Raw genomic sequence first — 15222 nt, 5'->3', positions numbered from 1 at the left:
CTATACACAATGAGCCATTCCACCACACCACAGCCGTAAGCCAAATAATGTCCGAGCTCCAGTGGGTTAAGTTATTAGAGATAAGGAGTAATTAGAATAGTAAATTATGGAGAAATGTGTCTTTGGTTTAAAACATAAAATATGATGTTATTCTTTGTGTGTGTATGTTTTATTTCCCTTCTTACTCCCCAGCAAATGTGGACTTTCTATTCTTAATATGATTCTATAGCCATTCTAGTTGAGTAGTCATTGTGCGTACAATGCCTGTTATTTTTTTATTGTAAGTATTTTAATTGTATTTTTTTGTTTGTTTTCACAATAAAAATTGCCTCCCATGTACAAGATGATAACTACTATAATAATGTCTCCTATATACAAGAATATAACTACTATAATACTGCTCCTACTGTATGTACAAGAATATAACTACTATAATACTGCCTCCTATGTACAATATAACTACTATAATGCAGTCTCCTATCTACAAGAATATAACTACTATAATACTGCTCGTATGTACAAGTACAAACCGGATTCCAAAAAAGTTGGGACACTATACAAATCGTGAATAAAAACTGAATGCAATGATGTGGAGGTGCCAACTTCTAATATTTTATTCAGAATAGAACATAAATCACGGAACAAAAGTTTAAACTGAGAAAATGTAAAATTTTAAGGGAAAAATATGTTGAATCAGAATTTCATGGTGTCAACAAATCCCCAAAAAGTTGGGACAAGGTCATTTTCACGACTGTGTGGCATCTCCCCTTCTTCTTACAACACTCAACAGACGTCTGGGGACCGAGGAGACCAGTTTCTCAAGTTTAGAAATAGGAATGCTCTCCCATTCTTGTCTAATACAGGCCTCTAACTGTTCAATCGTCTTGGGCCTTCTTTGTTGCACCTTCCTCTTTATGATGCACCAAATGTTCTCTATAGGTGAAAGATCTGGACTGCAGACTGCCCATTTCAGTCCCCGGATCCTTCTCCTACGCAGCCATGATGTTGTGATTGATGCAGAATGTGGTCTGGCATTATCTTGTTGAAAAATGCAGGGTCTTCCCTGAAAGAGATGACGTCTGGATGGGAGCAGATGTTGTTCTAGAACCTGAATATATTTTTCTGCATTGATGGTGCCTTTCCAGACATGCAAGCTGCCCATGCCACACGCACTCATGCAACCCCATACCATCAGAGATGCAGGCTTCTGAACTGAGCGTTGATAACCACTTGGGTTGTCCTTGTCCTCTTTGGTCCGGATGACATGGCGTCCCAGATTTCCAAAAAGAACTTTGAATCGTGACTCGTCTGACCACAGAACAGTCTTCCATTTTGCCACACTCCATTTTAAATGATCCCTGGCCCAGTGGAAACCCCTGAGCTTGTGGATCTTGCTTAGAAATGGCTTCTTCTTTGCACTGTAGAGTTTCAGCTGGCAACGGCGGATGGCACGGTGGATTGTGTTCACCGACAATGGTTTCTGGAAGTATTCCTGAGCCCATTCTGTGATTTCCTTTACAGTAGCATTCCTGTTTGTGGTGCAGTGTCGTTTAAGGGCCCGGAGATCACGGGCATCCAGTATGGTTTTACGGCCTTGACCCTTACGCACAGAGATTGTTCCAGATTCTCTGAATCTTCGGATGTTATGCACAGTTGATGATGATAGATGCAAAGTCTTAGCAATTTTTCGCTGGGTAACACCTTTCTGATATTGCTCCACTATCTTTCTGGGCAACATTGTGGGAATTGGTGATCCTCTACCCATCTTGGCTTCTGAAAGACACTGCCACTCTGAGAAGCTCTTTTTATACCCAATCATGTTGCCAATTAATTGGTCTTCCAGCTCTTCGTAATGCTCATATTTACTTTTTCCAGCCTCTTATTGCTACTTGTCCCAACTTTTTGGGGATTTGTTGACACCATGAAAATTTGAATCAACGTATTTTTCCTTTAAAATGATTAATTTACTCGCATTAAACGTTTGATCTGTCATCTACGTTCTATTACAAATAAAATATTGACATTTGCCATCTCCACATCATTGCATTCAGTTTTTATTCACAATTTGTTTAGTGTCCCAACTTTTCTGGAATCCGGTTTGTATATAACTACTATAATTCTGCTCCTATGTACAAGAATGTAACTACTATAATACTGCTCCTATGTACAAGAATATAACCACTATAATACTGCTCCTATGTACAAGAATATAACTACTATAATACTGCTCCTATGTACAAGAATATAACTACTATAATACTGCTCCTATGTACAAGAATATAACTACTATAAAACTGCTCCTATGTACAAGAATATAACTACTATAATACTGCCTCCTATGTACAAGAATAAAACAAGTTTAATACTGCTTCCTATGTACAAGAATATAACTACTATAATTCTGTTCCTATGTACAAGAGTATAACTACTATAAAATACTGCTCCTATGTACAAGAATATAACTACTATAATACTGCCTCCTATGTACAAGAATATAACTACTATAATACTGCTCCTATGTACAAGGATATAACTACTATAAAACTGCTCCTATGTACAAAAATATAACTACTATAATACTGCCTAATACGTACAAGAATATAACTACTATAATACTGACTCCTATGTACAAGAATATAACTACTATAATGCAGTCATCTATCTACAAGAATGTAACTACTATAATACTGCCTCCTATTACAAGAATATGTCTACTATAATTCTGCTCCTATGTACAAGAATATAACTTCTATAATACTACTCCTATGTACAAGAATATAACCACTATAATACTACTCCTATGTACAAGGATATAACTACTTTAATACTGCCTCCTATGTACAAGAATATAACTATTATAATTCTGCTCCAATGTACAAGAATAAGTCTACTATAATACTGCTCATATGTAAAAGAATATAACTACTATAATACTGCTCCTATGTACAAGAATATAACTACTATAATACTGCTCCTATGGACAAGAATATAACTACTATAATACTGCTCCTGTGTACAAGAATATAACTACTATAATACTGCCTCCTATGTACAAGAATATAACTACTATAATACTGCTCCTATGGACAAGAATATAACTACTATAATACTGCCTTCCATGGAGAAAAAAATTAGCTTTGTGTAGTAACTTATGATTGTAACATCTTTGGTGTAATGTATGTATTAGGTGTAATATTCGTATTATTTTTCTTCTTCTCTATCAGGGGGTGACTGTTAGCTCTGGAGGCCATGTTTACGCTGTGTACATTTTTCGCGCTCTTCCTGGGCGCGGTCTACTGTCAGTTCCCGAGGTTATGTACGACAAGTGCAGCTCTTCAGACAAAGACTTGCTGCCCACTGTGGAAAGATCAAAGCCCTTGTGGATCACGATCTGGACGTGGACAGTGCAGAGAAGGTGTGGTTTTTACGCACCTGGGCGCCCGCCGAGTTCGCGATTTTTACGATGACCGATTAGATTGGCCACGTTTTTACTACGACAGAACTTGTCAATGCTTCAGAAATTACAGCGGCTTCAACTGCGGCCAGTGTAAATATGGCTACTACGGCGACAAGTGCGATCGCAAAAAAAAATGTGTGTTCCGGAGAGAGATCCGCCAGCTCTCGTTTCTGGAAAGGAAGAGGTTTTTTAGTTACTTAGCGTTGGCCAAAACCACAAAAAGTGACGACTTTGTTATCCTGTCCACGGGGGACAGACACCTCCGGGACACGTACCACTTCGTTAACGCCTCCATTTACGATGTCTTTGCCTGGATCCATTATTACTCCATGAAGCCCATTCTACTCAACGGCACATTTGATTTTAGCAGAAGCTACGCTCATCAGGGTCCGGCCTTCCCCGGCTGGCATCGTTTGGGTCTCGTGTTCATTGAGGGGGAAATTCGGCGCCTGACGGGTGATGAAGATTTCACCATACCTTACTATGACTGGAGAGGAGAAAATAACTGCTCCATCTGCACCAATGAATTTCTTGGCGCAAGCAATGCACAAGGTTTCCTGGACGATGACTCCCACTTCGCATTTTGGAAAGTGAGTAGTAATCTTATTGCCATCTTGTCTCCGGATGCCTCCAGAGCTGCATTCACAGTTCTTCAAGCAATTGAAATGTATACTTCACTGCAGCACCCCCTGCTGGTTCAGTGTCTAGGTGTTGCAAATAATGCTCTGCTGCATTGCATTGTGGGTGATGTGGGGTTCACACCGTACCCCAGATGATGTTGACAGAAGAAGTGTAACTCCTGAGGCTTCATGTAAAATTCATTCCTACTGTGCCCCGTTTATAATATTAGGGTCTTTTTATGTGCCCGAGGAGTCTTAGGGTCTCTGCAGGAAACAAGACACGAGTGCTACTCCTAGATCTGCCCCTCATATAGCTTACACTTGTCCCCTAATGATTTGCTGCAGCTCTGTACAGGGAGTGCAGAATTATTAGGCAAGTTGTATTTTTGAGGATTAATTTTATTATTGAACAACAACCATGTTCTCAATGAACCCAAAAAACTCATTAATATCAAAGCAGAATATTTTTGGAAGTAGTTTTTAGTTTGTTTTTAGTTTTAGCTATTTTAGGGGGATATCTGTGTGTGCAGGTGACTATTACTGTGCATAATTATTAGGCAACTTAACAAAAAACAAATATATACCCATTTCAATTATTTATTTTTACCAGTGAAACCAATATAACATCTCAACATTCACAAATATACATTTCTGACATTCAAAAACAAAACAAAAACAAATCAGTGACCAATATAGCCACCTTTCTTTGCAAGGACACTCAGAAGCCTGCCATCCATGGATTCTGTCAGTGTTTTGATCTGTTCACCATCAACATTGCGTGCATCAGCAACCACAGCCTCCCAGACACTGTTCAGAGAGGTGGACTGTTTTCCCTCCTTGTAAATCTCACATTTGATGATGGACCACAGGTTCTCAATGGGGTTCAGATCAGGTGAACAAGGAGGCCATGTCATTAGATTTTCTTCTTTTATACCCTTTCTTGCCAGCCACGCTGTGGAGTACTTGGATGCGTGTGATGGAGCATTGTCCTGCATGAAAATCATGTTTTTCTTACCTTGCAGACTTCTTCCTGTACCACTGCTTGAAGAAGGTGTCTTCCAGAAACTGGCAGTAGGACTGGGAGTTGAGCTTGACTCCATCCTCAACCATAAAGGCCCCACAAGCTCATCTTTGATGATACCAGCCCAAACCAGTACTCCACCTCCACCTTGCTGGCGTCTGAGTCGGACTGGAGCTCTCTGCCCTTTACCAATCCAGCCATCGGGCCCATCCATCTGGCCCATCAAGACTCACTCTCATTTCATCAGTCCATAAAACCTTAGAAAAATCAGTCTTGAGATATTTCTTGGCCCAGTCTTGACGTTTCAGCTTGTGTGTCTTGTTCAGTGGTGGTCGTCTTTCAGCCTTTCTTACCTTGGCCATGTCTCTGAGTATTGCACACCTTGTGCTTTTGGGCACTCCAGTGATGTTGCAGCTCTGAAATATGGCCAAACTGGTGGCAAGTGGCATCTTGGCAGCTGCACGCTTGACTTTTCTCAGTTGATGGGCAGTTATTTTGCGCCTTGGTTTTTCCACACGCTTCTTGCGACCCTGTTGACTATTTTGAATGAAACGCTTGATTGTTCGATGATCACGCTTCAGAAGCTTTGCAATTTTAAGAGTGCTGCATCCCTCTGCAAGATATCTCACTATTTATGACTTTTCTGAGCCTGTCAAGTCCTTCTTTTGACCCATTTTGCCAAAGGAAAGGAAGTTGCCTAATAATTATGCACACCTGATATAGGGTGTTGATGTCATTAGACCACACCCCTTCTCATTACAGAGATGCACATCACCTAATATGCTTAATTGGTAGTAGGCTTTCGAGCCTATACAGCTTGGAGTAAGACAACATGCAGAAAGAGGATGATGTGGTCAAAATACTCATTTGCCTAATAATTCTGCACGTAGTGTATGTGAATGGAGAGATTCAGTAATGTGCTTGCAGCTTTAGATGTGACTAGAGTATAAGACATGAAGCAGATCAAACAATACAAGATAAATAAGCAATGTATTTGCAAAACTAAATACAATGTTTACGTTTTACTGAAGTTTATGGGAGAGCTGTTCTGTATAGGACCCTCATGCCCATACTGGGGTTTTCTTATGTGGCGAAGGGGCCCCACAGCTATGACCCGGGCTTTACTCCTACACTCTCTATAGCCACTATATTCTCCAGTCTTATGTAATGTACTCATGCCTTAATTATCTACTGGAGAGATTCAGTAAGTTGCAGGCAGCTTTGGATGTGACTAGAGTAGAAGACATGAAGCAGATGAAATTAAATTCAAGTTTACAGTAGAGCTGTTCTATATAGTGCCCCCATCGTAATACTTGGCTGTGGGGTCCCTCAGGTAACCAGACCTGCTGTGCACATTCTATAGCTGTTGTATGCTCATTTCTGATATAATATACTTGCTCCATAATGGTCTGCTGCCTCTGTATGTGTGAATGGAGAGACCCAGTAATTTGCAGGCAGCTTTGGATGTGATTGGAGTATAAGATGGATCAAAATCAGTATAAGAAATATAATCAAAAGTTAATACAATTTATATGTGGAAATTGAATTTAAGTTTACGGTAGTCCTGCCCCCCCCCCCCCCCCCCATCCCCACTTTAGTGTTCTGTTCCCCACCCTCCCCCCACTTCATGGAAAGGCTAATACTGTATCCCTCCACTTCAGTCTATTTGCAGCGGGTACAATTATGCTGATGCCTATTGCCAAACTGCTGGGGACCAGTGCCAGATGGAGAGACTCCACAGGAAGCCGGGTTCAGATCCCCATATCAAAAATCTCCCCACCTTCCAGGATGTAGAGGACACCCTGAAATGGACAGACTTCGATACATTCCCCTACGATGCTAGTGCAGAGAGGAGCTTCCGGAACGCTTTAGAAGGTAGGTCATCATCTGTTACCATAAGTTGCCAGGATCTGAGAGCAGTGTCCTGTTTATCTTCATGTTATACTGAGGAATAGGGGGCTGGTACTGGAAGCTGAGACTTAGGTGCTGTTTTCCTTGTACCTTGTATGCAAGTGCTGCAGGCAAAAAGGCAACCTGCCCATTTCTGCAGAGCACTGCAAACAGCAGCGCTGATCTCAATTTCCTGGGGCATGCCTTTGGACCCATTTGACCCCCCTCGGCCCATCTATCACTGCACCCCCTATATATAACCTAAATAATGTGACATGTAGGGCTTAGGCTACTTTCACATTTGTGGCAGAGTGATCCGGCAAAATGTTTGCCAACTGATGGCATCTGTAAGGCTTCTTTCAGACGGGCGTTGCGGGAAAATGTGCGGGTGCGTTGCGGGAACACCCGCGATTTTTCAGCACGAGTGCAAAACATTGTAATGCGTTTTGCACTCGCCTGAGAAAAATCGCGCATGTTTGGTACCCAAACCCGAACTTCTTCACAGCAGTTCAGGTTTGGGATCGGTGTTCTGTAGATTGTATTATTTTCCCTTATAACATGGTTATAAGGGAAAATAATAGTATTCTGAATACAGAATGCAGAGTACAATAGCGCTGGAGGGGTTAAAAAGAAATAATAATAATAATTTAACTCACCTTAGTCCAATTGATTGCCTAGCCCGGCATCTCTTCTGTCTCCTTTGCTGAACAGGACCTGTGGTGACATCACTCCGGTCATCACATGATCCATTACCATGGTAAAAGATCATGTGATGGAACATGTGATGACCGGAGTGACGTCACCACAGGTCCTGTTCAGGAAAGGAGACAGACAAGATGCCGGCTGCGCGATCAAGTGGACTAAGGGGAGTTAAGTTATTATTATTAGTTTTTAACCCCTCCAGCGCTATTGTACTAAGCATTCTGTATTCAGAATGCTATTATTTTCCCTTATAACCACGTTATAAGGGAAAATAATAATGATCGGGTCTCCATCCCGATCGTCTCCTAGCAACCGTGCTTCAAAATCGCACCGCATCCGCACTTCTATGGGGCCTGCGTTGTGTGAAAAACGCACAAAGAGGAGCATGCTGCGATTTTCACGCAACACACAAGTGATGCGTGAAAATCACCGCTCATGTGCACAGCCCCATAGAAATGAATGGGTCGGGATTCAGTGCGGGTGCAATGCGTTCAACTCTGCGCATCGCATCCGCGCGGAATACTCGCCCGTGTGAAAGGGGCCTAAGACTGTTCAGGATCCTAATCAGTCTGAAAAATGCTTCGAAATGCCGGATCTGTCTTTCCGGTGTCATCTGGAAAAACTGATTCAGCATTTTTTTTTTTCACTTTTTCTTCGGTCTGCACATGCGCAGACCGGAAGGCTGGACCGGCATTCAGGCAAGTCTTCAGTTTTTTGGGCCGGTGATAAAACAGTAGCATGCTGCGGTATTATCTCCGTCCTGAACAGTCAAAAAGACTGAACACGTCCTGATGCATCCTGAACAGATTTCTCTCCATTCAGAATGCATTAGGATAAAACTGATCAGTTATTTTCCGGTATAGAGCCCCGAGGACGAAACTCTATGACGGAAAAGAAAAATGCTAGTGTGAAAGTAGCCTTACCCTACATGAGATTGCTCACTCTCTGCCGGTTTGATCCATTTTGTAGGTTTTCTGAGACCATCGGATGGGATAACACTGGAGCACACTATGCACAACGCGGTTCACCTTTATTTTGGGGGAACGATGTCTCAGGTCCCCATCTCCGCCAACGACCCCATATTCCTGCTGCATCACTGCTTCATTGACAAGTAAGTTCCCATAAAGATGTAGTGGCGGCCATATTAGTAGTCACCCAGCTTTCCCAGGGACAGATACAGGGCAGAGGCTGTGACAAGTTGGATACTGTAAATGTTGACCATTTGATGGCTACTGAACACAATACACATCTCGTACTATAGTCCTGCTCATACAGTTGTAGTTTGTTACAGTGTTTCAGAGCAGTCAATGCTTAGTGACCATAGTCCTTGGGCTGCTCTCAAATACAGACCCCCCAGATCCCCTAAACAAATAAGTCCCCAAAACAGACCCCCTAAATAAAGACAGACCCTCCTCACCCCACCCCAAACCAGACACTCTAAATACAGACCCAGACCCAAACCCCTAAAAGAAATGCAGACCTCATATATAATGACTCCCAGAATCCCAGACCCCCTAAGAAAATACAGACCTCAGAACATCCCCCAACCAAACCACCAAATACTGACCCCTAAACCCTCTACATAGAGACACAGACCCCCTAAATACATTTTATCCCAAACCTCCTATATGCAGACCCAGAGGCGTAGCTAGAACTGACTGGGCCCCACAGCAAATGTTTGTACAGGGTCCCCCCCCCCCCCACACACACACACTTACACACTTCTTCACAAACCCCCTCCTCCTGTGCAAACCCCTCTCATATGGCTATTTTGACTTTTTATTTACTGTATTTATTTATATATTTATTTGCATCTCATTTTAAATACGACTTTATTGTTCTTTTATTAACATTTACAGTTGCTGCCGGAGTTTATATTCAACTCAACCCCTTTAAATCCTGCGCTGCAATAGTGATAGACATGTCTGATTTACCTCTACATATCCACAAGTATTTTATCCTCTGTACCTTTCATACCGCAGCCATGGATGCAGTCATACACGCATCTCCACATACATGGACGCAGTCATACACACACTTTCCACGTACATGGACACACTCTACACATACATGGACGTAATCATACATGCACTCTCCACATACATGGACGCAGTCATACATGCACTCTCCACGTACATGGACGCAGTCATGCACGCACTCTCCACATACATGGACGCAGTCATACACGCACTCTCCACATACATGGACGCAGTCATACACGCATCTCCACATACATGGACGCAGTCATACACACACTTTCCACGTACATGGACACACTCTACACATACATGGACGTAATCATACATGCACTCTCCACATACATGGACGCAGTCATACACGCACTCTTCACATACATGGACACAGTCATACATGCACTCTCCACGTACATGGACGCAGTCATGCACGCACTCTCCACATACATGGACGCAGTCATACACGCACTCTCCACATACATGGACACAGTCATACATGCACTCTACACATACATGGACGTAGTCATACACGCACTCTTCACATACATGGACACACTCTACACATACATGGACGTAGTCATACATGCACTCTCCACATACATGGACGCAGTCATGCACGCACTCTCCACATACATGGACACAGTCATACATGCACTCTACACATACATGGACGTAGTCATACACACACTCTCCACATACATGGACGCAGTCATGCACGCACTCTCCACATACATGGACGCAGTCATACACGCACTCTCCACATACATGGACGCACTCTCCACATACATGGACACAGTCATTCACGCGCTCTCCACATACATGGTCGCAGTCATACACACAGTCACCTCATACATGGACGCACACATATACAACACATATATATAGACACCTAGCTTTTCCTGCTGTGCGTCTCTCCCATACTTTAATGCCTCTGCACTTGTGCCATGCAGGATAGCAGGGAAGCTGGATGACATCTCATGATATAATTCACGTAACTTTCCAACCGTACTGCAGGTCACATGTGCACAGTCTGGGAAAGCTGAATATAACCCCAGTTCCACAGCCATTCACATCACTGGTGCAGATGTGGCAATCCAAATGATCTTCAGCATGCTGGGCAGGGAAGGTTCAGGCAGCAGGAATCGCAGGTAGGAAAGGGGGCGGGTATACGCTAGCTCCACCCACATTGGACCGTCCTGATGCTGGTCACTGTCCATCATCAGAACTGAGGAGGGGAAGAGGCAGAGCAATGTCACTAATGTCATGTCAGTGACAGAGGTGCAAGTGCAGGACTCTGGACCCGATGCAGGAGAAGTCCGCTTCTCTGACAGAGGCCCGGGGTGATGAAGTACAGTGACTGCTCCCGGGCCCCTTCTGAGCTGCTTCCCCGATAGCTACGTCACTGTGCAGACCCCTAAACTTATACAGAACCCTTACACTTACCACATGCAACTAACAAACACTTTTCTCCTCTGCCTTCTTGCTGCCCTTGACTCTGGACTTGAGGACCTGCTGAGGTCACATGACCATGTGCAGGTCCTTCTACAGCAAAAAAAAAAAAAAAAAGAAGAAGAAGAAGAAGAAAACATTGTTGTTCATCATACTGCATCTTTGGTCACATTGGGCAACCCACACCCCTCCTATTATGATCCACTATTGCTAAGTGACCTCATCTCACTCTCCACTCACTGCCAGCAAGCAGAGATGGTGATGAATTAAAACACAGTATATTAGAAAGTTGCAGAGCTTTTCATTGATTGATGCTTAAGCTGGATATTCATTAGACTGGTCTTTGAAGCTCACATGTAATATTTGCAACAGTTGAGTAAAATTTTTACCATCGTCTTTCAGGATATTTCAAGCATGGCTGCAGATATATAAAGCGACCTCAGCCGACTACCCAGAGACTGATGAGCTCGGACAGGGCCCCGATGAATGCTCCACCCCTTACTTTCCATGTTATAGGAACAAGGATTTTCTGAGTAGTTCTACTGAGCTGGGATACATGTACTCTGAGTATCAGGGGATGTAAGGTATCCCCCTTAAAGTGAATGTCTTTGTAGCAATGCTCTGTGTTGTTCTTGCCTTCTTGTAAGTTTTACTGTTACTGTATCCTCCCTTCTGCTGCCATATGTCCTGCTCCTGGGATAGATGAGCATTTTAAGGATGGTGGTCGCCCAGTTTTTAATTATTGGTAATTAGTCTTCTTATGCAGGGACTCGTCCTCTGCTCCTGTGTCACTATGAACACAACTTCTTCCATGATGAGTCCCACTTTGCATTTTGGAAAGTGAGTATTATTAATCTTTGCTTTGCATATTATGTACTAATTTGTCTCATTGTGTCTTATATTTTAGGCACATCCAGAGCTGCATTCATAATTCTGCTAGTTCTAGCAATTCAGGTTCATACCCCAAAGTAGTCCCCTTCTGGTTCAGTGTCTATGTATTGTACTGCATTGCTGGAGATATAGGGTTCACTCCAGGTCCCAGATTTAACAGCCTGACCTAAAAGGTAAGCTCCTGGGACCTACTACAAGTCAGTACCAGGGTCCCGACCCCACATGCCATTTTTAATACTGGTGTCTTGTAATGTGGCAGAGAAGCCTTTGTGCCTACTCACGCGTCAGGACCTAGGTGCTTCTCCTGCTTCTGCATCCCCTATAGCTATGGCTGATATGATATACTTGTCCCATAATAATCTGCTGGAGCTGTGCATGCTAGTGAAAAGATTTAGAAATTTGAACGCAGCTTCAGATGTGACTAGAGCAAATCAGAGGAAGGGTATTCCGACTGCGGTGACAAATGGCTGAGAATGGGAATAATACCCATTTAAGAAGCCGAAGAACAGAAGTTTTAAGTGGAGGAGGAAAGTCAATCATATAATAGGTGCAGTTAAACTTGCAGGAGGGCGCAAGAAAACAAGGCAAGCGCTTCTAAAGAACCACAAGATGGTCCGAAGTAATATCACATTATAATATATATAAATTAATCATATATCTGTATGCAGTCTACAGATCACATTGCACGTGCATCTACCTCTAGCTATCATTTTCTGATGTCTGATTTTAGCTTCCCACTACAGAAGTTGGCCAGATTGCAATACGATTATCCCCAGTCTGATGGGAGTTATAGTCTCTATACGGATATTAGAAACAATGAGAATGCTGGGATTACACTAGGGTTAATGAGGCTGCGCTGTCCTATTATGACTGCTCATGATCGTCTGGTCACAGATGGCTTGGATAATGGATTTTACCTTCTCGGTTACATTAAGTAGATGAGGGGACAATGGTTGCCATTTCCCCAGATACCATAGAGGAGTGCCCCCCCCCCCCTCTCCAGAGGTCACTGCAATCATCCTAATTGTGGTGTGTTTTGTAAATATCGGCAGTTACATTGTATCTGTCCTGCCTCTTCCTTTATGTAGTGTCCACAGGTATGGGGCATATGGAGAGTGGGTGCTTTATATCAACTTGGTCCCTTCGTCTGACTGACTAAGGGACAATCACTCCTATTTTCCTACAAGGGATGGAGATAGGGGTAAAGAAGCACGTGGGGGGGGGGGGGGGGGTGCTGTGTGATGAACAGGAACCAGCGAGGGGTGCCCCTGTTGATTGCTACTATACTCCCCTTGACCTCTATGAACCCTTATCTACAATATATTTATACCTAGGCTGCTTTCACACAGTCAGTGTTTAATCAGCAATTTCCTTCCTTCAATGATTGTGATCCAAATCCAGGAGTGAAGCCTCCACAGACATAAGGTGTAAAGCAAGAATTTGCTCTTGTTCTGTGATTTTGACCTGCACCTGGTTTTGACTTGATGAAAATCACTGATCAAACACTGACCGAGTAAAAGCGGCCTAAGTGAGATTACCAGCAGTTGTGCAATTAATTTGTATCTAATGTAGGCAGCAGACAGCCCTGCTGAATGTCATTCTACTCTATGTACCCAGGGTAACTGTCTGAGACAACTGCAACAACTACCCCCAACAGAGCTCAAACTATTGTGGATGTTGATTAGCACTGCAAAATGTTGCCAGATGGTGGTCAGTTTGGTGCTATGTGACTAAAGCCGATTATAAAGTGATAGAATTGTTGATTGGTAATTATACGTTGTCTGTAAATTATAATAAAAATTTCAATTATACTATAAATTAAGCTGTAATTTAACTACAATAAAAATTGAATTAAATGATTAAGTCTTTGTGAGACCCTGCATCTTACACCATGTACATCTCATTCTGTGAGTGTGTCATCATCTAAAATACACACTCGAAACCTTACACACTATAACACTCATGATGTGACTTTCCACCTGACTCCCCTCCGCAAACTAGAACACATCTGATGCCATCCTGTCCTCACTTATGCCATCATATCAGAAGACCACTTACTGCCCCCATACGATCAGCACACTCCTCCTGAAACACTCTGTGCTGAGCAAACTGTAGCACTAGATGCAGCAAAAAGTCATAAATTCCTTTAATGAATTTGCCTCTTTGGAGACATTCCCTATAGGTAATATCCATCAGAACAGTGAAACACCAGTGAGATTGTGACCTGTCAATGAATGCTGCTGAAGTCATATTGGTAAAATTACAAGTCAGTAGACACCAATATAGTGTTAAAATACAGGCAAATTTTTCAGACTTCTTTATAGTTTTATATAAAAAATGCATTTGCCATGATAGCGACATTTTATGAACACTGAAAACGATATAAATATAATCTAGAGCTTATTATTTCCATTGTATCTGCTATATGTCACTGGATAAATGCATCATTTATAATGGGCAGGAATATAACTACTATAATACTGCTCCTATGTACAAGAATATAACTACTATAATACTGCCTCCTATGGACAAGAATATAACTACTATAATACTGCTCCTATGTACAAGAATATAACTACTATAATACTGCCTCCTATGTACAAGAATATAACTACTATAATACTGCCTCCTATGTACAAGAATATAACTACTATAATACTGCTCCTATGCACAAGAATATAACTACTATAATACTGCCTCCTATGTACAAGAATATAACTACTATAATACTGCCTCCTATGTACAAGAATATAACTACTATAATACTGCCTCCTATGTACAAGAATATAACTACTATAATACTGCTCCTATGTACAAGAATATAACTACTATAATACTGCCTCCTATGTACAAGAATATAACTACTATAATACTGCCTCCTATGTACAAGAATATAACTACTATAATACTGCTTTTATGTACAAGAATATAGCTACTAGAATACTGCTTTTATGTACAAAAATATAGTGATGGACGAACATCGGCCGGCATGCTGCGTGAACGCGATCGGGCGAACCCGATCAAATTTTCGCGAACCGCTAATTTTGCGGCGGACCCCATTCACTTTTATGGCAGGCGAACCTGAAAAACCTTCAGGTCATATTTGCAGCCACCAAATACTTACTAGTAATGCACAAATCGTCCCACAACATTGACAGTGACATACCAAAGGCGGATCAATGGCAAAAATTTCCACAAAAAATATGTATTTTAAATCAG

At 42.2% G+C, this 15222-nt stretch overlaps 1 protein-coding gene across 1 annotated transcript; it reads left to right on the top strand.

Moving 5' to 3' along the window:
* The first annotated feature begins 3249 nt into the window (after positions 1–3249).
* LOC122922023 (tyrosinase-like) lies at positions 3250–11837 on the top strand. Its single transcript, XM_044272426.1, has 4 exons — positions 3250–4047; positions 6760–6973; positions 8660–8801; positions 11515–11837. The coding sequence occupies exons 1-4, from the start codon at positions 3250–3252 to the stop codon at positions 11693–11695; spliced, it is 1335 nt and encodes a 444-aa protein (XP_044128361.1). The 3' UTR covers positions 11696–11837.
* Positions 11838–15222: the final 3385 nt, after the last annotated feature.

This window comes from Bufo gargarizans, chromosome 11 (assembly GCF_014858855.1).
Source record: "Bufo gargarizans isolate SCDJY-AF-19 chromosome 11, ASM1485885v1, whole genome shotgun sequence".
Lineage (NCBI taxonomy): Eukaryota > Metazoa > Chordata > Amphibia > Anura > Bufonidae > Bufo > Bufo gargarizans.
Note: the sequence above shows the minus strand (reverse complement) of the source record. Positions and strands in the feature narration are given on the sequence as shown.

Coding starts and splice junctions, on each gene's coding strand:
- LOC122922023 (XM_044272426.1), top strand. CDS start 3,250: ATGTTTACGCTGTGTACATTTTTCGCGCTCTTCCTGGGCGCGGTCTAC. Junction 6,974..8,659: donor CTTCCGGAACGCTTTAGAAG/GTAGGTCATCAT, acceptor TCCATTTTGTAG/GTTTTCTGAGACCATCGGAT. Junction 8,802..11,514: donor CATCACTGCTTCATTGACAA/GTAAGTTCCCAT, acceptor ATCGTCTTTCAG/GATATTTCAAGCATGGCTGC.